Source organism: Pogoniulus pusillus, chromosome 42, assembly GCF_015220805.1.
Source record: "Pogoniulus pusillus isolate bPogPus1 chromosome 42, bPogPus1.pri, whole genome shotgun sequence".
In the NCBI taxonomy this organism is placed as follows: Eukaryota; Metazoa; Chordata; class Aves; order Piciformes; family Lybiidae; genus Pogoniulus; species Pogoniulus pusillus.
In genome coordinates, this window is record NC_087305.1 from 181,452 (window position 1) to 203,052 (window position 21,601).

Genomic DNA, 21,601 nt, shown 5'->3' on the forward strand with positions numbered 1-21,601 from the left:
GAGGCAGAAGCTGCTGAGTGTGAGGGTGGTGAGAGCCTGGCACAGGCTGCCCAGGGAGGCTGTGGCTGCCTCCTGCCTGGGGGTGTTGAAGTCTAGCTTGGATTAGAGCTTAAGCAGCTGAGTGTAGCTGAGAGGTGTCCCTGGGCACGGCAGGGAGTTGGAGTGGATGAGCTCTGAGCTCCCTTCCAGCCTGAGCCACTCCTGAGTTCCAGGAGCCTGTGAACGGCAGGAGTGTGCCTGGCCCAGTGTGAGGCCAGGAGCTACCCAGGGCTGGAGGGCTCCTGCTCAGCACAACTCCATCTGCCCCAGAGCTTCACTTTGAGCTCTCAAAGCCCCATGCAAACCCTGTGCTGTAAGGGGGAAACAAAGGCAGCAGGAAAAGCATCCTGCTGAGCCCCTGAGCTGGGGAGGGCAGCAGTGCTGCAGCTGGGGAGGGCAGCAGCTCACTGCAAGGCTGGAGTGAGCCCAGCACCCTCACCTCAGCTCAGCACCCTCCCTTCAACCCAGCACCCTCAGCTCAGCACCCTCACCTCAGCTCAGCACCCTCCCTTCAGCCCAGCACCCTCCCTTCAGCCCAGCACCCTCCCTTCAGCCCAGCACCCTCACCTCAGCCCAGCACCCTCACCTCAGCCCAGCACCCTCACCTCAGCCCAGCACTCTCCCTTCAGCCCAGCACCCTCACCTCAGCTCAGCACTCTCCCCTCAGTCCAGCACCCTCCCTTCAGCCCAGCACCCTCACCTCAGCCCAGCACCCTCATCTCAGCTCAGCACCCTCACCTCAGCTCAGCACCCTCCCTTCAGCCCAGCACCCTCACCTCAGCTCAGCACCCTCACCTCAGCTCAGCACCCTCCCTTCAGCCCAGCACCCTCACCTCAGCCCAGCACCCTCCCTTCAGCCCAGCACCCTCCCTTCAGCCCAGCACCCTCACCTCAGCTCAGCACCCTCCCTTCAGCCCAGCACCCTCCCTTCAGCCCAGCACCCTCACCTCAGCTCAGCACCCTCCCTTCAGATCTGCACCCTCCCTTCAGCTCAGCATCCTCACCTCAGCCCAGCACCCTCACACCTCAGCCCAGCACCCTCCCTTCAGCTCAGCACCCTCACCTCAGCCCAGCACCCTCCCTTCAGCTCAGCACCCTCACCTCAGCCCAGCACCCTCCCTTCAGATCTGCACCCTCCCTTCAGCTCAGCACCCTCACCTCAGCCCAGCACCCTCCCTTCAGATCTGCACCCTCCCTTCAGCTCAGCACCCTCACCTCAGCTCAGCACCCTCCCTTCAGATCTGCACCCTCCCTTCAGCTCAGCATCCTCACCTCAGCCCAGCACCCTCACACCTCAGCCCAGCACCCTCCCTTCAGCCCAGCACCCTCACCTCAGCCCAGCACCCTCCCTTCAGCCCAGCACCCTCCCTTCAGCCCAGCACCCTCAGCTCAGCTCAGCACCCTCCCTTCAGCCCAGCACCCTCACCTCAGCCCAGCACCCTCCCTTCAGCCCAGCACCCTCCCTTCAGCCCAGCACCCTCACCTCAGCCCAGCACCCTCCCTTCAGCCCAGCACCCTCCCTTCAGGCCTGCATGAGAAGGGGCACTTCAGGAGTGGCTGCCAGCTGCCAGCTGCTCCACTCACCCTGCCTCCAGAGAGCCAAAACCTGCAAACACAGCTCCTGGCTGGACCTGGCTGACTATGGGGGATGGCATCACCCTGTGGGGCCTGCTTCATTAACCAGGGGGCCCTGCACAGCCTGCACAGCTGGGCCCAAAGCCAACCTCATGCAGTGCAGCAAGGCCAAGGTCAAGGTTGCTGCAGCTGGCTCAGGGCAATGCCCAGCACAGAGCCAGGCTGGGGGAGCAGTGGCTGAGAGCAGCCTGCAAGAGAAGGCCTTGGGGGTGCCAGGTGGGGACAGAGTGCCCAGGAGCCAGCACTGGTCCCTGGCAGCCCAGAGCCAGCCTGTGCTGGCTGCAGGCAGAGCAGGGAGAGCAGCAGCACAGGGAGGGGATTCTGCCCCTCTGCTCTGCTCTGCTCAGCCCCCACCTGCAGCACTGCCCCCAGCACAAGAAGGACCTGGAGCTGCTGGAGAGGCTCCAGAGGAGGCCACAGAGCTGAGCAGAGGCTGCAGAACCTCCCCTGTGGGCACAGGCTGGCAGAGTTGAGGCTGCTCAAGGCTGGAGAAGGCTGCAGGGAGAGCTGAGAGCAGCTTCCAGTGCCTGAAGGGGCTGCAGGAGAGCTGGGGAGGGACTTTGGGCAAGGGCTGGGAGTGGCAGGAGGAGGGAGAATGGATTTGAGCTGGGAGAGGGGAGAGGGAGAGTGGAGATGAGGGAGAGATTGTTAAGGATGAAGGTGGGGAGAGACTGGCACAGGCTGCCCAGGGAGGTTGTGGCTGCCCCATCCCTGGGGGTGTTGAAGGCCAGGCTGGGTGAGGTGAACTTGGCAGTGTCAATGGTTGGGTTTAATGATCTAAAGGTCTCTTCCAGGCCAAACAGTTCCATGCCTCTACTGATTTTCAGCCTGCAGTGAGGTGCAGCTCATCACTGATCAAACTCCCTCACCTCTGAGCAGCCTCTGCTGGGCCAAGGGAAGCCATGGCAGAACAGGAAGAAGTTTGCTCCCTTTCAGGAGCAGTTTGTAGCCTCCTGACCTGACTCTTGTTATTTAGAAAGCACTTCAAGAGCTGAGAGAGAAGAGAAAGGCAGGAAGAGAGAGGACCCTCAGCCAGAGTGCTGATGGCACTGAAAACTAGGAGCAGTGGTGGCACCCCCAGGCTGGGCTGGCATCCAGAGAGACCTTGGGCAGGCTGCAGAGCTGGGGCAGAGCAGGCTCAGGAGGCTCAAGCAGGGCAAGGGCAGGATCCTGCCCCTGGGGAGTAAGAACCTCCTGCAGCAGCACAGCTGAGGGGGGAGCTGCTGGGGAGCAGCTCCAAGGAGCAGCAGCTGCCAGGGCTGGGGGGCAAGAAGGTGCCCAGGAGACAGCAGTGTGCCCTCAGTGTGTCTCCTGGGCACCTCCTTGCACCCCTGAAGGCTCCAAGGCTGTCCTGAGGGGCACCAAGAAGAGTGTGGGCAGCAGGGCAAGGGAGGTTCTGCTGCCCTCTGCTCTGCCCCAAGCCCCCCCAGCTGCAGGCCTGGCTCCAGCTCTGGGCTGCCCAACGGCAGAGCCTGGCAAGGGCTGCAGAGAGTGCAGGGCAGGCTGGGCAGGTGCTGAGGGGCCTGGAGCAGCTCTGGCAGCAGCAAAGGCTGAGAGCCCTGGGGCTGAGAGCCTGCAGCAGAGCAGCCCCAGAGGGCAGCTGAGCAGTGCCCAGGCAGAGCTGAAGGAGCTGTGGGGGGCAAGAGGCTGGGGCCAGGCTCTGCTGAGCGCTGCCAAGGGGCACAGAGTGGAGCCCAGGAGGGTGGAGCTGAGCAGCAGGAGAAAGTGGTTTGGTGTGAGGGTGCCAAGGCCTGGAGCAGGCTGCCCAGAGAGGCTGTGGAGCCTCCTTGTGTGCAGAGCTGCCAACCCCCAGCCTGGGCACTGTGCTGCTGGCTGAGCTGCTGGGGGGCCCCTGCTGGAGCAGGGGGGGTTGGATTCAGCTCCAGAGGTCCCTTCCCAACCTCACCATGTTGGGTCTCTGCCATGGTTTTCATATTTAACAGAGAAGAAGAGACCTGGCTCAGTGCCAGGTGGCACCAAGCAAGGGCAGCAGCCTGTGGGCACACACAGGCAGCACTCACTCAGGTGCTCTGCTGCCGAAACACCACCAGCAGCAGCTCCAGAACCCCAAGTCCACATTACACAGGCAGCAAGAGAAAGGCTCAGCTGCCAGGCAGGCTCCTCACGGCAGTGCAATGCCCAGAGGGCAGCAGAGTCTGGGAAGGAGGAAAGGCAGGACACAGGCAGGGCACAGGCAGGACACAGGCAGGACACAGGCAGGGCACAGGCAGGACACAGGCAGGACACCGGCAGGGCACCGGCAGGGCACAGGCAGGGCACAGGCAGGGCACAGGCAGGGCAGCAGAGGGTCTGTGCAGTGCAGATGGCTGCACTCAGTGCCCAGGAGGAGCAGCAGCAGTTGGCAGTGCTGGGAGCTAGCAAAGAGCAGCACTGGCAGGGGGGAGGCTGTGCCCTCAGCCAGGAACAAGGTGAACAGGGCACAAGATGCCAAGCCCTGCTGGGTGCTGGGCCTGGCAGGGGAGAGGCAGGACAAAGGTTAGCATGGAGCTAGGTCCTGTCTCAGCAGCACCTGACAGGTTGCCTGCTAGCCCCACACACCGAGTGCAGCACAGCACAGCCTCCTGCACAGCCAGCCCAGGGAGGGGGCAGCAGGGCACAGGGGGAGGGGGCAGGGCAGGGGGGGGCAGCAACAGGGCAGGGGGGGCAGCAGCAGGGCAGAAGGGGGGCAGCAGCAGCAGGGCAGAAGGGGGCAGCAGCAGCAGGGCAGAAGGGGGCAGCAGCAGCAGGGCAGAAGGGGGCAGCAGCAGCAGGGCACAGGGGGGCAGCAGCAGGGCAGAGGGGGGCAGCAGCAGGGCAGAAGGGGGCAGCAGCAGGGCACAGGGGGGCAGCAGCAGGGCACAGGGGGGCAGCAGCAGGGCACAGGGGGGCAGCAGCAGGGCGGGGGGGGCAGCAGCAGGGCGGGGGGGGGCAGCAGCAGGGCGGGGGGGGCAGCAGCAGGGCAGGGGGGGCAGCAGCAGGGCACAGGGGGGCAGCAGCAGGGCACAGGGGGGCAGCAGCAGGGCACAGGGGGGCAGCAGCAGGGCACAGGGGGGCAGCAGCAGGGCGGGGGGGGCAGCAGCAGGGCGGGGGGGGCAGCAGCAGGGCACAGGGGGGCAGCAGCAGGGCGGGGGGGGGCAGCAGCAGGGCACAGGGGGGCAGCAGCAGGGCGGGGGGGGCAGCAGCAGGGCAGGGGGGGGCAGCAGCAGGGCAGAGGAGGGGGGCAGCAGGGCAGGGGGGGGCAGCAGCAGGGCAGAAGGGGAGGCAGCAGCAGGGCAGAGGAGGGGGGCAGCAGGGCAGGGGGGGGCAGCAGCAGGGCAGAAGGGGGCAGCAGCAGGGCAGAAGGGGGCAGCAGCAGGGCAGAGGGGGCAGCAGCAGGGCAGAACGGGGCAGCAGCAGGGCAGAAGGGGGCAGCAGCAGGGCAGAAGGGGGCAGCAGCAGGGCAGAAGGGGGCAGCAGCAGGGCAGAAGGGGGCAGCAGCAGGGCAGAGGGGGGCAGCAGCAGGGCAGAAGGGGGCAGCAGCAGGGCAGAAGGGGGCAGCAGCAGGGCAGAAGGGGGCAGCAGCAGGGCAGAAGGGGGAGGCAGCAGGGCAGAAGGGGGCAGCAGCAGCAGGGCAGAAGGGGGCAGCAGCAGCAGGGCAGAGGGGGAGGCAGCAGCAGGGCAGAGGGGGAGGCAGCAGCAGGGCAGAGGGGGAGGCAGCAGCAGGGCAGAGGGGGGGGCAGCAGCAGGGCAGAGGGGGAGGCAGCAGCAGGGCAGAGGGGGAGGCAGCAGCAGGGCAGAGGGGGAGGCAGCAGCAGGGCAGAGGGGGAGGCAGCAGCAGGGCAGAGGGGGAGGCAGCAGCAGGGCAGAGGGGGAGGCAGCAGCAGGGCAGAGGGGGAGGCAGCAGCAGGGCAGAGGGGGAGGCAGCAGCAGGGCAGAAGGGGGCAGCAGCAGGGCAGAAGGGGGCAGCAGCAGGGCAGAAGGGGGCAGCAGCAGGGCAGAGGGGGGCAGCAGCAGGGCAGAGGGGGAGGCAGCAGCAGGGCAGAAGGGGGCAGCAGCAGGGCAGAGGGGGGCAGCAGCAGGGCAGAGGATGGCAGCAGCAGGGCAGAGGGGGGCAGCAGCAGGGCAGAGGAGGGGGGCAGCAGGGCAGGGGGGGCGGCAGCAGGGCAGGGGGGGCGGCAGCAGGGCAGAGGAGGGGGGCAGCAGCAGGGCAGAGGCTTCTCCATCTGCTGCACTCCTCCTTCAGAGCTGAGACTGAAGAGTTCCCCTTGCACGGCCTGGCCACACAGCTCAGGGCAAAGCCTGCTGAGAAGTGGTAACCAGCACAGCACATCCCCCCCAGCCCTGCTCACAGCACTCAGGCTGCCCAGAGCTCTGCTCTCTGAGGGCCAGGAGATCAACCAGCCCAAGGGCACAGCCTGCTCCAGAGAGCTCACAACCACTCAGGGGTGCTTCACCCCCACTGCTCTGCAGCTGAGCTCCACTCAGGTCAGAAGTGATGGCAGGGGAAGGGCTCTATTTGAGGAGGGAGAGGAAGGCAACCTGTAAAATACCTACCCAATGTCATTGTCCTGTTCTGCTCTGAGCATGGCAAACCACTGCTGTTTGTAAACAGAGCACAGCCACTCTACAATGAGAAAACACAGATCAGCTTGGAGGGGTCTCTGCAGCTGGGGAGGGGGCATGGGGGGGCATCAACATTGGAAATGCAGGAACCAAAGGACAGGGAACTCAGCAAGTGACGTTCACTGATGGGCTGAGCCAAGCCAGCCCTGGGGGGCTCCATCTCCAGGTCTCAGGAGCAGCAGGACAGGCAGAGCAGCAGCTCACAGCAGGTAACTCAGGGCTCCCTTCAGCTGAGCAAGCACTCACCCTGCCAGGGATGCAGCTCAGCTCATGGGCTGAGCACACAGGTTCTGCTCCACTCATGTCCCAGCACACAGGTTCTGCTCCACTCATGTCCTCAGCACACAGAGCTCTGCTCCACTCATGTCCTCAGCACACAGGTTCTGCTCCACTCGTGTCCTCAGCACACAGAGCTCTGCTCCACTCGTGTCCCAGCACACAGGTTCTGCTCCACTCGTGTCCTCAGCACACAGAGCTCTGCTCCACTCGTGTCCTCAGCACACAGGTTCTGCTCCACTCATGTCCTCAGCACACAGAGCTCTGCTCCACTCATGTCCCCAGCACACAGAGCTCTGCTCCACTCGTGTCCTCAGCACACAGGTTCTGCTCCACTCATGTCCCCAGCACACAGAGCTCTGCTCCACTCATGTCCCCAGCACACAGAGCTCTGCTCCACTCATGTCCCAGCACACAGAGCTCTGCTCCACTCATGTCCTCAGCACACAGAGCTCTGCTCCACTCATGTCCTCAGCACACAGGTTCTGCTCCACTCATGTCCTCAGCACACAGGTTCTGCTCCACTCATGTCCTCAGCACACAGAGCTCTGCTCCACTCATGTCCCCAGCACACAGAGCTCTGCTCCACTCATGTCCCCAGCACACAGAGCTCTGCTCCACTCATGTCCCCAGCACACAGAGCTCTGCTCCACTCATGTCCCAGCACACAGAGCTCTGCTCCACTCATGTCCTCAGCACACAGAGCTCTGCTCCACTCATGTCCTCAGCACACAGAGCTCTGCTCCACTCATGTCCTCAGCACACAGAGCTCTGCTCCACTCATGTCCCAGCACACAGAGCTCTGCTCCACTCATGTCCCAGCACACAGAGCTCTGCTCCACTCATGTCCCAGCACACAGAGCTCTGCTCCACTCATGTCCCAGCACACAGAGCTCTGCTCCACTCATGTCCCAGCACACAGAGCTCTGCTCCACTCATGTCCCAGCACACAGAGCTCTGCTCCACTCATGTCCTCAGCACACAGAGCTCTGCTCAGCTCCTGCTCAAGCTCTGCTCCACTCATGTCCCAGCACACAGAGCTCTGCTCAGCTCCTGCTCAAGCTCTGCTCCACTCATGTCCCAGCACACAGAGCTCTGCTCAGCTCCTGCTCAAGCTCTGCTCCACTCATGTCCCAGCACACAGAGCTCTGCTCCACTCCTGCTCAAGTTCTGCTCCTCTCATGTCCCAGCACACAGAGCTCTGCCCAGCTCCTGCTCTCAGCACACAGAGCTCTGCTCAGCTCATGTTCAAGCTCTGCTCAACTCACTCCCAGCACAGACTTCTGCACAACTCATGTCCCAGCACACAGAGCTCTGCTCAGCTCCTGCTCAACTTGTGCTCAACTCACATCTTCAGCACACAGAGCTCTGCTCCACTCCTGCTCAAGCTCTGCACAACTCATGTCCCAGCACACAGACTTCTGCTCAACTCCTGCTCCACTCATGTCCCAGCACACAGAGCTCTGCTCAGCTCCCGCTTAACTTGTGCTCAAGTCACATCTTCAGCACACAGAGCTCTGCTCCACTCATGTCCTCAGCACACAGGTTCTGCTCAGCTCCTGCTCAGGTTGTGCTCAGCTCACTCCCAGCACACAGAGCTCTGCTCAGCTCCTGCTTAACTTGTGCTCAAGTCACATCTTCAGCACACAGAGCTCTGCTCCACTCATGTCCCAGCACACAGAGCTCTGCTCCACTCATGTCCTCAGCACACAGGTTCTGCTCAGCTCCTGCTCAGGTTGTGCTCAGCTCACTCCCAGCACACAGAGCTCTGCTCAGCTCCTGCTCAAGTCACATCTTCAGCACACAGAGCTCTGCTCCACTCATGTCCCAGCACACAGAGCTCTGCTCAGCTCCTGCTCAAGTTCTGCTCTTCTCATGTCCCAGCACACAGAGCTCTGCTCAGCTCCTGCTCTCAGCACACAGAGTTCTGCTCAGCTCCTGCTCAAGCTCTTCTCAATTCATGTCCTCAGCACACAGAGCTCTGCTCACAAGCTCTGGGGAGGAGATGCTGCTTTCTAACCCCCACCAGAATTCCAGCCAAGTTAAACAAGATGGAAAGGGAAGCAAAGGCTAAAGGAGGCAGTGACTCAGCAGGGACACAGCAGAAGCAAACAGGAATTGTCCCCTACCAGCACCAGCCACAAACCAGACCTTCCTCTGAGAGCCATCAAGATTGTATCAGCTGCAGCCAAGGGGTAAACCTAAACAGAAACTACTCCAGCTCCTAAGGCAGGTCCACAGAAGGGGTCAGAGGCACCCAGCAGCACAGGCTGTGAGTTCCAGTGAGCACACAAGGTCATGGAGCAGAACAAAGCCTGTGGAGGAGCAGATTGGGATGGCAGGAAGAGGGAGCAGCCCTCTCCCCACAGAACAGGCACTGATGGAGGGGAGAGAAGGCAGAAGCAGTGAGAGCAAAGTGCTGAAAGAGTCTTGGAGGTCCCAGATGCAAGAATTAAAGCCAGCCCTTGCCCTGCCAGCTCTGGAGTGAAGATCAGAGTGCACCAGGAGCAAGGACTGATCAGAGCACTGTGGAAAGTGCAAAAGGGAAGTGAGGAACAGAGAATGGAGGTAAGAGAAGGAAAATCAACTCAGAGACAGAGCAGTTTCTCTCTATGCACCAAACTAGTTCAGCTGCCATGGTTCAACCTGAGCCTCCTTCCAGACTCAACTACCTTGGGTGTTTCTCTCTCAAACCTTTCCTGTGCACAGAAGAACAAACTCCCTGCTCTGAGCACCTGGTGCAGCTTTGGTGCTTTCTTCTGCAGGCCCTAGAGGCAGGGAGAGGGGAGGAAAGAGCAGAAGAGCTCCCTTCCTGCAGCTGCTCAGCCTCCCCCTCCAGCACAAACCACTCATCAGCCTCCACCTTTGTGGACTCCCTGCCCCCAGACACGAGGGGCTGGAACCCAACAACCTGTTTGGAAGTTCACTACCAACAGCTGCAGAAGTCTCCTCAGTCATGATGAACCTGCAGTGCCCTCCTGCAGCCCAGCAGGCAGCTGTGTGCTGGCTGCAGCCAGAGCAGTGTGGGCAGCAGGGCAAGAGAGAGGATTGTGCTCCTTGGCTCTGCTCAGACCTCACCTCCTGCCCTGCCTCCAGCTCTGCTGTCCCCAGCAGGACACAGAGCTGCTGGAGGGAGGCCAGAAGAGGCCACAGAGATGAGGCAAGAGCTGGAGCAGCTCTGCTGTGAGCACAGGCTGAGGGAGCTGGGGGGGGTGCAGCCTGCAGAGGAGGCTCCTGGGGGACCTCAGAGCTGCAGGGGAGCTGCAGGCAGGCTGGGGAGGGACTGCTCAGAAGGGTTTGTAGTGGCAGGCCGAGGGCAATGGTTTGATACTGGAGCAGGGCAGGGTTGGACACCAGGAGGAAACTGTGCACCAGGAGGGTGGTGAGAGCCTGGCACAGGCTGCCCAGGGCTGTGCTTGAGGCTCCATCTCTGCAGCCCTTCAAGCTGAGCCTTGCTGTGCCCCTGTGCAGCCTGCTCTGGCTGGAGGAGTCCCTGCTGGGTGCAGGGGGTGGGCAAGATGCCCTTGGAGGATCTCTTCCAGGAAGGCTGCAGAGAAACTTCTTCTGAGAGAGTCTGAGCCAGGCCAAGGGGAATGGTTTGGAGCTGAGGCAGAGCAGGCTGAGAGTGGAGCTGAGGAAGGAGTTGTTGAGTGTGAGGGTGGTGAGAGCCTGGCACAGGCTGCCCAAGGAGGCTGCCTGGGGGTGTTCAAGGCCAGGTTGGCTGCTCCAGGCCTCATCCAAGTCCAGCTGAGAGGTGTCCCTGCCCGTGGCAGAGGGGCTGGAGGAGATGAGCTCTGAGCTCCCTCACAACCTGAGCCATTCCAGGACTCTATGAGAGTTTCTCACCTTAAGAGCTTTTGGCCACAAGCTGCTACCAGCAGGTCTCAAGGGCTGGCAAGCAGTCAGCAGCCCTTCACTGCACCCCCAGAGGTCTCTGTGGTGCTTTTCTTCCCTCCCAGCTCTTAGAATTCAAGTTTTTATTCATCTTTCCTTTTCTCCCCCAATCAGCAACCAGTGGGAGAGTGCAAGCCTCAGACACTCTGCTGCACCAAGCAGCCACTCAGACACTGCCATCACTTCACCTTCCTCCTAGTCCAGTCAAGGCTACTTCAGCACTTCCCACAGCTCAGGAACTGTTCCTCCAGGCAACAGCAAACACTTTGCTCTCTGACACCTTCTGAACTAGGTGAAAATTGCACATTCCTGCTCAGGAAGGCCAAGCAGTGAATCCTCTGACATCTGAAGGAGGATTCCTCCTCGGAAGCCTTTGAGTGAGGAGACAACACTTAGCTCCTGAAGAGCACCAAGCAGAGGCTGCCCCTCACAGGCTGGCAGAGTTGGGGCTGAGCAGCCTGGAGAAGAGAAGGCTCCAGGGAGAGCTCAGAGCTGCACTTCAAGATCTAAATATCTGAAGGGGACTTTCAGAAAGGTTGGAGAGGGACTGCTCAGAAGGGTTTGCAGTGACAGACTGAAGGCAATGGTTTGATACTGGAGCAGGGCAGGGTTGGACACCAGGAGGAAGTTGTGCACCATGAAGGTGGTGAGAGCCTGGCACAGGCTGCCCAGGGCTGTGCTTGAGGCCCCATCCCTGCAGCCCTTCAAGCTGAGCCTTGCTGTGCCCCTGTGCAGCCTGCTCCAGCTGCTGAGTGCAGGGGGCTGGGCAAGATGCCCTTGGAGGATGCCTTCCAGCCCGCTGCAACCTGTGACTCTGAATCACAGCTCTGCCAAATGACACCAGCAGGGACACGAAGAGAAGGAAGTCAGGTGCAGGACTGGTGACTTTCTGGGTGGCAGCCTCTGATTCACCTGCTGATAAAGCCACTTCACAAGGAAATAAAGGCCCAGCTCTCCTGAGCCAGCACTAAGCTGAGGTTCCTGGGGGTCATTCACCCAAAACTATCCTTTTTTACGAGCAAATGAAGATGCCTTTTACCTTCAGCACCACCTGCACCCACCCTGCTTACTTTGCACATCACTGCAGCACATCCAACAGCCCCTGCCAAAGGGCAGGGCTGCTCCCCCGGGGCTGTTTCTGCACAGCACACCCGGCTGGGCCTCGCTGAAGGTCAGGAACTGCCCCATCTGCCGGCCCGCAGCTGCTCCTCGGCTCTACGAGGCACTGCCTCCACCTGCTGTTCGGCAGCCTCAGCAGCAGCCCCTGCGGGCACTGCTGGCTGGGCTGGAAACGCCTCTGAGAGCATCAGGGGCAACAGCAACCCAGCCCCACCGTGGGCACCGAACCACGGGCACAGGTTTCTTGCACACCTCCAGGCACGGAGACTTCACCACCTCCCTGGGCAGCCTCTGCCAGGCCCTGACCACGCTGGCAGCAAAGACATTTTTGCTTAGCTCCAACCTAATCCTCCCCTGGCACAACTTGAGGCCATTTCCTCTCATCCCATCACTTGTTCCTTGGCAGCAGAGCCCAACCCCCTCACCTGGCTCCAGCCTCCCCGCAGGAGGTGGGAAGCCAGAGGCTGGCAGCTGTGCTCTGGCAGGGCTCTGGAGCCTGCCTGGCAGAAAGCTGAGTAGGAATGGGAGGTGGAAGCAGAGGACATTGGGAGTGACTGCAGAGGGTTGGCTTGGCAAAGCCTCTGAGGTCATCCAGGCCAACATCAGCCCAACCCCACCATGGACATCAAACCATGGCCACAGGGTTCTTGGATACCTCCAGGCATGGGGACTCCACCACCTCCCTGGGCAGCCTGGGCCAGGCCCTGACCACTCTGGCAGCAAAGACAAATTTCCTCATCTCCAACCTACCTCTCTCATGGCACAACCTGAGGCCATTTCCTCTCCTCCTCTGAAACTCCTCCAGGGATGGGCACTGCAGCACTGCCCTGGGCAGCCTGGGCCAGGCCTGGGCAACCCTTGCCAGGGAGAAATTGTTCCTCATGGCCAACCTGAACCTCCCCTGACACAATCTGAGGCCATTTCCTCTCCTCCCATCACTTGTTCATTGGCAGCAGAGCCCAACCCCCACCTGGCTCCAGCCTCCTCTCAGGGAGCTGCAGAGAGCAGTAAGGTCTCAGCCTCCTCTTCTCCAGGCTCACCACCCCCAGCTCCCTCTGCTGCTCCTCCCCAGCCCTCTTCTCCAGACCCTTCTCCACCTTTGCTGCCCTTCTCTGGCCCTGCTCCAGCCTCTCAACGTCCTTCTGGCAGTGAGGTCTAATTTTGAGCCCAGACATCCAAGTTCCTCTCTACTTCACTCTGTCAGGACCAGTGCAGAATCAGTTCCTTCTCCATCTCTTAATTTAAACCAAGGTAGGAGCAGGGAGCCAGGACATGCAGGCAGCAGAGGCTGCTCCTCTTCCTCAAGAGCTGGACAGATTTCTAGTGAGGAAGGACCCAACACAACCACCTCTGCCCCAGGGAGCTGTGAATCAGCTCCTGACAGCCACATCCTGCCAAATATTTCAATGCACAGAATGGTTTTGGTTGGAAGGCACCAAAAGGATCTGGGGATAGCCAAATGCTGGTCTCCAGCACAAGGACCTGGAGCTGCTCAGAGAGTCCAGAGGAGGCCACAGAGGTGAACAGAGGCTGCAGATCCTCCCCTGTGGGGACAGGCTGGAAGAGCTGAGGATGTTCAGGCTGGAGAAGGAAGGCTGCAGGGAGAGCTCAGAGCAGCCTTGCATTACCTTAAGGGGCTGCAGGAGAGCTGGGGAGGGACTTTGGATAAGGGCTGGCAGTGGCAGGCTGAGGGACAATGGCTTTGAGCTGGGAGAGGGAGAGTGGAGATGAGGGAGAGATTGTTGAGAGGGAGGGTGGGGAGAGACTGGCACAGATTGAGAGTGGTGAGACACTGGCACAGGCTGAGGGTGCTGAGACCCTGGCACAGGTTGTCCAGGGAGGTTGTGGAGCACAGAAGCACCCAATGTGATCAAAGATCACATTGGGTGCTTCTGTGCTCCACAACCTCCCAGGAGGTGTTCAGTGCCAGTCTGGATGAGGCCCTGTGCTGGTGGGAGGTGTCCCTGCCCATAGCACTGGATGACCTCGAAGGTTCCCTTCCAACCCAACCCATTCCATGCTTCTATGCCAAGCACACTGATGTCAAGAGGTTCCAAGAGTGCCAAAGAGCTGATTAACACCACAGTTAATTACCATCTGCCAATTACACCCAGAAAGAGACATCAGAGACACAGGAAAGGTGGAGAGTTATGGCAAGGAGAGGTATAAAGAACTTAAAGGTGTGCAGATGAGAGTTGGAAACCCAACAACCAGAAGGGTGAATGCAAAGTTCAGTGCCAGGACTGAGCTGTGCCAAGGGGACACTGAAATAGGGAGCAAGGAACCCAGGTGCCAAACTCAAAGGTAAGAGCTTGAGGGGTGCAAAGACTGTCCCAAGGAGCACAATTCCTTCCCTCCTTCCCTTCCCAGAGCAAGGAAAAGAAAGAGAGCAAAGGAAAACCAAGCAGGAAAGGCAGGGGTGGGTGATGCATGTGAGAAGAGGTAGGGATGGAGGTGGAGGAGCTCAACGTGGAGAGCTTATTTCCAGCTTAATCATTCATTACATTGATTTGGAGCTAAAGCAATCACCAATATTTACATCCTCTCCTCCACAGCATCTGAAACATCTGGCAGCAAACAACAGCTGCCTGGGAAGAGCTGAGAAGAGTTCCCAGCACCTCCTGCTGTTGCTTTTCATTCTCAGCTGGGACCCCAAATCCCACCCAAAGCTACCTGGCACTTGCTGGAAAGGCAACAGGGAGAAAACAGCTGAGAACCAGCAAGGTTTGCTCTATTGAGAGAGACCTTTTGCCCCTTTCAGAGGGTTCTGGCTCTTTTCAGGGGGTTCTGGCTCTTTTGAGGGCTCTCCTGCTCTTTCTCAGGGAGCTCCTGTTCTTTTGAGGGGGTCTCCTGCACCTTTCAGGGGGTTCTGGCCCTTTTGAGGGGGGTCTCCTGCTCATTTCAGGGAGTTCTTGCTCTTCTGAGGGGCTCTCCTGCTCTTTTTAGGGGGTTCTGGCCCTTTTGAGGAGTCTCCTGCTCTTTTCAGGGGGTCTCCTGCTCTTTTTTGAGGGGTCTCCTGCTCTTTCTGAGGGAGCTCCTGTTCTTTTGAAGGGGTCTCCTGCTCTTTTCAGGGGGTTCTGGCCCTTTTGAGGAGTCTCCTGCTCTTTTCAGGGGGTCTCCTGCTCTTTTTTGAGGGGTCTCCTGCTCATTTCAGGGAGTTCCTGCTATTCTGAGGGGCTTGCTGCTCTTTCTGAGGAGGTTCTGGCTCTTTTGAGGGATCTCCTGCTCTTTTGAGGGGGTTCTTCCTCTTTTGAGGGGTCTCCTGCTCTTTTCAGGAGGTTCTGGTTCTTTTGAGGGTGTCTCCTGCTCTTTCTGAGGGAGCTCCTGTTCTTTTGAGGGGGTCTCCTGCTCTTTTGAGGGGGTTCTGGCCCTTTTGAGGGGGGTCTCCTGCTCATTTCAGGGAGTTCCTGCTCTTCTGAGGGGTCTCCTGCTCTTTCTGAGGCAGGTCCTGTTCTTTTGAGGGCTCTCCTGCTCTTTTCAGGGGGTTCTGGCCCTTCTGAGGGGTCTCCTGCTCTCTTCAGGGGGTCTCCTGCTCTTTTTTGAGGGATCTCCTGCTCATTTCAGGGAGTTCCTGCTCTTCTGAGGGGCTTGCTGCTCTTTTTGAGGAGGTTCTGGCTCTTCTGAGGGAGCTCCTGTTCTTTAAAGGGGTCTCCTGCTCCTTTCAGGGGGTTCTTGCCTTTTGAGGGGGTCTCCTGCTCTTTTTCAGGGGGTTCTTGCTCTTCTGAGGGCTCTCCTGCTCTTTCTGAGGGAGCTCCTGTTCTTTTGAGGGGGGTCTCCTGCTCATTTCAGGGAGTTCCTGCTCTTCTGAGGGGCTTGCTGCTCTTTTTGAGGAGGTTCTGGCTCTTTTGAGGGATCTCCTGTTCTTTTGAGGGGGTCTCCTGCTCTTTCTGAGGGAGCTCCTGTTCTTTTGAGGGGTCTCTTGCTCTTTTCAGGGGGTTCTTGTTCTTTTGAGGGCTCTCCTGCTCTTTCTGAGGGAGCTCCTGTTCTTTTTAGGGGTTTCCTGCCCTTTTCAGAGGGTTCTGGCTCTTTTGAGGGACCTGCTGCTCTTTTCAGGGTGTTCCTGCTCTTCTGAGCTATCTCCTGCTCCTTTCAGGGCTTTTTTGCTCTTTTGAGGGGTCTTTCACTCCTTTCAGGGGATTCTTGCTCTTTTGAGGAGTCTCCTGCTCTGTTGAAGGGGTTCTTGCTCTTTTGAGGGGTCTCCTGCCCTTCTCAGGGGCTTCTGGCCCTTTTGAGTGCTCTCCTGCTCTTCTGAGGGGTCTCCTGCTCTTTCTGAGGGAGCTCTTGTTCTTTTGTGGGGGTCTCCTGCTCTTTTCAGGGGGTTCTGGCTCTTTTGAGGGATCTGCTGTTCTTTCAGAGAGACTTCTTGCTCTTTTGAGTAGTATCCTGCTCTTTTCAGGGGGTTCCTGCTCTTCTGAGGGATCTCCTGCTCCTTTCAGGGGGTTCTTGCTCTTTTGAGGGGTCTCCTGCTCTTCTCAGGGGGTTCTGGCCCTTTTGAGTGTTCTCCTGCTCTTCTGTGGGGTCTCCTGCTCTTCTCAGGGGGTTCTGGCCCTTTTGAGTGTTCTCCTGCTCTTCTGTGGGGTCTCCTGCTCTTTTCAGGGGGTTCTGGCCCTTTTGGGGGGTCTCCTGCTCTTCTGAGGTGTTTCCTGCTCTTTTCAGGGCTCTCCTGCTCTTTTCAGGGGGTTCTGGCCCTTTTGAGGGGTCTCCTGCTCTTTTCAGGGCTCTCCTGCTCTTTTCAGGGAGTTCTGGCCCTTTTGAGGGGGTCTCCTGCTCTTCTGAGGTGTTTCCTGCTCTTTTCAGGGCTCTCCTGCTCTTTTCAGGGAGTTCTGGCCCTTTTGGGGGGTCTCCTGCTCTTCTGAGGTGTTTCCTGCTCTTTTCAGGGCTCTCCTGCTCTTTTCAGGGGGTTCTGGCCCTTTTCAGGGGTCTCCTGCTCTTCTGAGGTGTTTCCTGCTCTTTTCAGGGCTCTCCTGCTCTTTTCAGGGGGTTCTGGCCCTTTAGAGGGGGGGCTTTGCTGCTCTTCTGAGGAGCCCGCTGCTGTGTGGGGCCCCGGGGTCATTTCCAGGCCACTAATGTGCTGTGTGTTGATAACAAAAGGCTTTTTAACCCCCTCCAGGTGTCTGCCTCCCAAGTTTCCACAGCTGTCAATTTGCTGCCAGCTCTGCTGGGGGCCTCAGCCACGGCACAGAGAGGCCTGAGCTAAACACAGGTGCAACAAGAGCCAGGAAGGGCCCCAGATAATTGCCAGTTGTGGTGGAAAGAAGCAAGCAGCAGTGGCTGGCTGAGTGCTCACTCACCTGAGGGGATCAGGGCATCCCTCTCCACGATCCTGGCTGATGCCAAGTCACTGATGATGTACTGCAGCCTCAGGTGGGAGAAGACAGGCAGGAAGGCACTGCCCTGTTCTGACTCCAGGAATGCCATCTCCTCCTCAAAATCTGCAGGGCACAGACCTCATCACAACCTGGGCTTGGGGTTTTTTTTCCTCCCCCCCCCTAAATCCTTTTCCCTGTTTATATTTGAGGGCTGAGTTTTAAAGCTCAGCAAAGAATGAGCAGGCAAATCTCACCCCAGCCCCACACCTCCCCCACTTCTGGCAGCTAAAATGAGGGAAATTCTTCCAGGGAGATGTAATTTTCCTCTTTCAAATCACAGAATGGGTTAGGTTGGAAAGGATCACAAAGATGATCCAGTGCCAACCTCCCTGTCATGGGTAGGGACACCTCCTACCAGCACAGGGTGCTCAGGGCCTCATCCAGACTGGCATTGAACACCTCCAGGGAGGTTGTGGAGCACAGAAGCACCCAATGTGATCAAAGATCCCATTGGGTGCTTCTGTGCTCCACAACCTCCCTGGGAAACCTGTGCCAGGGTCTCACCACCCTCAACCTGTGCCAGTGGCAGCTCACAGGCCCATGAGAAGGGTTGGAAGGGACCTTCAGCATCATCCAGTCCCAACCCTCTGCTAAATTTGCTTCCCTGCAGCTCAAGTTCATCATAGCCTGAGCTGAAGGTCTGCATTAAAGCCTTTCAGCAGCAGCAGTGATGCCAGCAGCTGATGGCAGCTCAGATCCATGAGAAGGGTTGGGTAGGGTTGGAAGGGACCTTCAGGATCATCCAGTCCCAACCCTCTGCCATAGGCAGGGACACCTCCCACCAGCTCCCTGGGAAACCTGTGCCAGGGTCTCACCACCCTCAAACTGTGCCAGTCTCTCACCACCCTCAACCTGTGCCAGTCTCTCCCCACCTTCCTTCTCACCAATCTCTCCCTCATCTCCACTCTCCCTCTCCCAGCTCAAAGCCATTCTCCCTCCTCCTGCCACTCCCAGCCATTGTCCAAAGTCCCTCCCCAGTTCTCCTGCAGCCCCTTCAGGTACTGGAAGCTGCTCTGAGGTTTCCCTGGAGCCTTCTTTTCTCCAGGCTCAACAGCCTCATCTCTCTCAGCCTGTCCCCACAGGGGAAGATCTGCAGCCTCTACCCATCTCTGTGGCCTCCTGACCCACTCCCACACTTGCATTCCACTAGTGAGAAGGCAACAAAAGCTCCTCCTGAGTGGAGGAGCCAAAGCAGGCAGAGAGTGGCTATGGCTGCTCCCTTCAGCACCCAGGCACAGAGCAGTGCCAGCTGCCTGCTCCCTCCCAGCAGCTGCAGAACCAGGGACAAAGTGGTTCAGGGTTTTATAGCTGCTGAGAATCTGCTGCTGGGAGCCTTCCCAGGAAAGAATGAGGCAGGACTGTCCTGCCTGAGCCCTAACCCAGGGCAGTGCCAGTCAGTCCCACCTTTCCTCCTCTTGGCAAACCAGGCATCAGCTTCAGCTAAGAGCTGCTTCAAAGAGCCATTCCAGGAAGGCACAAGCTGAAGGAACATCCACTGGGGAAAGAAACAAAGGCAGGTGAGGCCACCAGGAAGGTTTGCAAACAAGAAACTGGTTTAATACTGCAGGGATAGGGTTTTTTATAACCCATTTATTCCTCCAGAGGTTTTGATCTGCTAAAGGCTCTGCTAAAGACTTTCAGTAAGCAGCAAAAGGTTGAAGCTCTGCAGCCTACCCCCTCTGCTAAGTACCTTTTTGAGAGCAGTGTAGACATCCATTTCCACTTGCATCACAAACAGGTTAGAGGAGCTGATCAGCTGCTTCATGAGGTTTATGCTGGAAAAGAATGGATGAGATCACAGAGAGGAAAGCAGGGAAGGAAGCAACAGCCCAGGAGGTGACCTGCAGCGAGCTCTGTGCTTTAGAACAGTCTGTGATGGAAGGGACCTTAAAGCTCATCCAGTGCCAACCCCCTGCCATGGGCAGGGACAGTTCCCACCAGCCCAGCTTGCTCCAGCCCCATCCAACCTGCCCTTCAACACTTGCAGGCTTGGAGCCTCCACAACTTCTCCAGGCAACCTGTTCCAGTGCCTCACTGCCAAGAATTTCTTCCTCATCTCCAGTCTCAATCCAGCTTCTGCCAGTCTGAAGCCATCAGCCCTCGTCCCATCACTCCATGCCTTTATCACAAGTCCCTCCCCAGCTCTCCTGCAGCCCTTTGCAAATCCTAGAAGGCTTCTCCAAGGTCCCTCTGGAGCCTTTCTTCCTCCAGGCTGAACCACCCCAACTCTCCCAGCTTGTCCCCAGAGCAGAGGTGCTGCAGAGCAGGATCAGAGGATCAGCTGCTTCAACACTGGAAGTCACCCAAAGGCTCCCTACCTGAGTTCTTTGAAGAGTTCAACACTCTGGTGAGTCATCAGGTTATTCAAGAGCCACTCAAGGCACCTGGATTGGGAGCAAGCAATTAGCACCTTCATCTTTTACCTCTGGCAGCACTCCTGCAGCCATGGGCACACACACACAGAGCAAGGAGAGCTCTTCAGAAGCAGTTTTACCAGCAGCAAGCCCTCTGCAGCTCTTCAGCTTCCATTTAGCTCCTCTCAGGACACAAGTGAGAGGTCAAAGCACTACTAATGTCACAGCAAGTTCTGAGACCATCACAGTATCACCAAGGTTGGAAGAGACCTCACAGCTCACCAAGTCCAACCCTTTAGCACAGAGCTCAAAGCCAGACCATGGCACCAAGTGCCACGTCCAGTCCTGCCTTGAACAGCTCCAGGGACGGCGACTCCACCACCTCCCCGGGCAGCCCATTCCAGTGGCCAATGACTCTCTCAGGGAAGAACTTTCTCCTCACCTCCAGCCTAAATCTCCCCTGGCACAGCCTGAGGCTGTGTCCTCTCCTTCTGGTGCTGGCCACCTGAGAGAAGAGAGCAACCTCCTCCTGGCCACAACCTCCCCTCAGGTAGTTGCAGACAGCAATGAGGTCTGCCCTGAGCCTCTTCTTCTCCAGGCTAACCAACCCCAGCTCCCTCAGCCTCTCCTCGTAGGGCTGTGCTCAAGGCCTCTCCCCAGCCTCGTTGCCCTTCTCTGGACACACTCAAGCATCTCAATGTCCCTCCTAAACTGGGGGGCCCAGAACTGAACACAGCACTCAAGGTGTGGTCTAACCAGTGCAGAGTACAGGGGCAGAATGACCTCCCTGCTCCTGCTGGCCACACCATTGCTGATGCAGGCCAGGATGCCACTGGCTCTCTTGGCCACCTGGGCACACTGCTGGCTCATGTTCAGGTGGGTATCAATCAGCACCCCCAGATCCCTCTCTGTCTGGCTGCTCTCAGCCACTCTGACCCCAGCCTGTATCACCTCCCAGCAGCAGGAAGCAGTTAGCACAACCTCAGCACTGGGGGATTCTGCTCCCAGTTGGTTAACTCTCTCCTGCTTAAGGTCAAGTCCTGAATACCAAAGTGACAAAGCAGGCACTGATGAGTAGAGGAGACCAAAGGTATTTTAGTCCTGTACTTCAGTAATGAATTCATTCACAGTACAGGCCAAACAGCCTCCCAGCAGCCACAGCACTCAGGGGGTGACTGAGTGCAGTAGAAACTCAAACACTAAACAGGAGAAGCAGAGCCCAAGTCATAGAAGGGCTCAAGGTGGAAGGGAACTCAGAGCTCATCTCTCTAAAGCCTCCTGCTATGGGCAGGGGAACCTCTCAGCTAGACTCTGCTGCCCAGGGCCTCATCCAGCCTGGCACTGAACACCTCCAGGGAGGTTGTGGAGCACAGAAGCACCCAATGTGATCAAAGATCACATTGGGTGCTTCTGTGCTCCACAACCTCCCTGGGCAACCTGTGCCCATGATCCATGACCTCCCTGGGCAACCTGTGCCAGTCTCTCCCCACCCTCACTCTCAACAATCTCTCCCTCATCTCCACTCTCCATCTCCCCTCTCCCACCTCAAAGCCACTATCTCTCAGCCTGCCACTGCCAGCCCTTGCCCAAAGTCTCTCCCCAGCTCTCCTGCAGCCCCTTCAGGTACTGGAAGCTGCTCTAAGGCCTCTCTGGAGCCTGTTCCAGCAGCTCACCGCTCTCACACTGAAGTTCTTCCTCAGCTCCATTCTAACCCTGCTCTGCCTCAGCTTCAAACCATTCCTCCTTGGCCTGTCTCTAGACCCCCTCAGGAAAAGTCCCTCTGCAGCTTTGCTGAAGGATCCAACCAGCTACTGGGAGGCAGCTCTAAGGTCCCTAGACCTAAGCCACCCCCACAGAGCCTTCTCCTCTGCAGGCTGCACACCCTCAGCCTATGCTCAGAGCAGAGCTGCTCCAACCCTCAGATCATCTTTGTGGCCTCCTCTGGGCTCACTCCAACAGCTCTGCATCCTCCTTCTGCTGGGGACAGCAGAAGTGGCAGCTGAAAGAGAGAGAGAATAACTCACTTGGGTGATGTTTTTTTCCTGTTTGGGACCCCAAACTGTCAATTAGCAATGCAGGAAGCAGCCTGGAGAAAGGGATCCTTACTTTTTCTTCACAGAGTCTAGCCCATAGGTCCCTGCTGAGTTGTAATAACCACAGACAGTTTTGGCATTAATGGTTTCCTTCATTGTTTCACCACATTGCTGGATTAAGCCATCCTGTGGGGAGGAAGGGAGGAAAAAAAATTCAGCCCCAAACTCCCCAAACATTCCAAGGTTCCAAGAGGAAGTGTCACAGATTGAGCAGTTCGTA

General features: G+C 58.5%; 1 protein-coding gene across 1 annotated transcript in view; it reads right to left on the reverse strand.

Annotated features, from left to right (window-relative positions):
* The window catches only part of GMCL1 (germ cell-less 1, spermatogenesis associated), a 44,191-nt gene that overhangs the window by 14,710 nt on the left and 7,880 nt on the right, over positions 1-21,601 (reverse strand). The window contains exons 5-10 of the mRNA XM_064175603.1: positions 21,395-21,507; positions 19,253-19,318; positions 18,625-18,709; positions 18,339-18,429; positions 16,857-16,997; positions 6,208-6,277 (exon numbers count right to left, since the gene is read on the reverse strand). Of these exons, the coding sequence (XP_064031673.1) occupies positions 6,208-6,277; positions 16,857-16,997; positions 18,339-18,429; positions 18,625-18,709; positions 19,253-19,318; positions 21,395-21,507 (566 nt within the window). The remainder of the gene's footprint in view (positions 1-6,207; positions 6,278-16,856; positions 16,998-18,338; positions 18,430-18,624; positions 18,710-19,252; positions 19,319-21,394; positions 21,508-21,601) is intronic.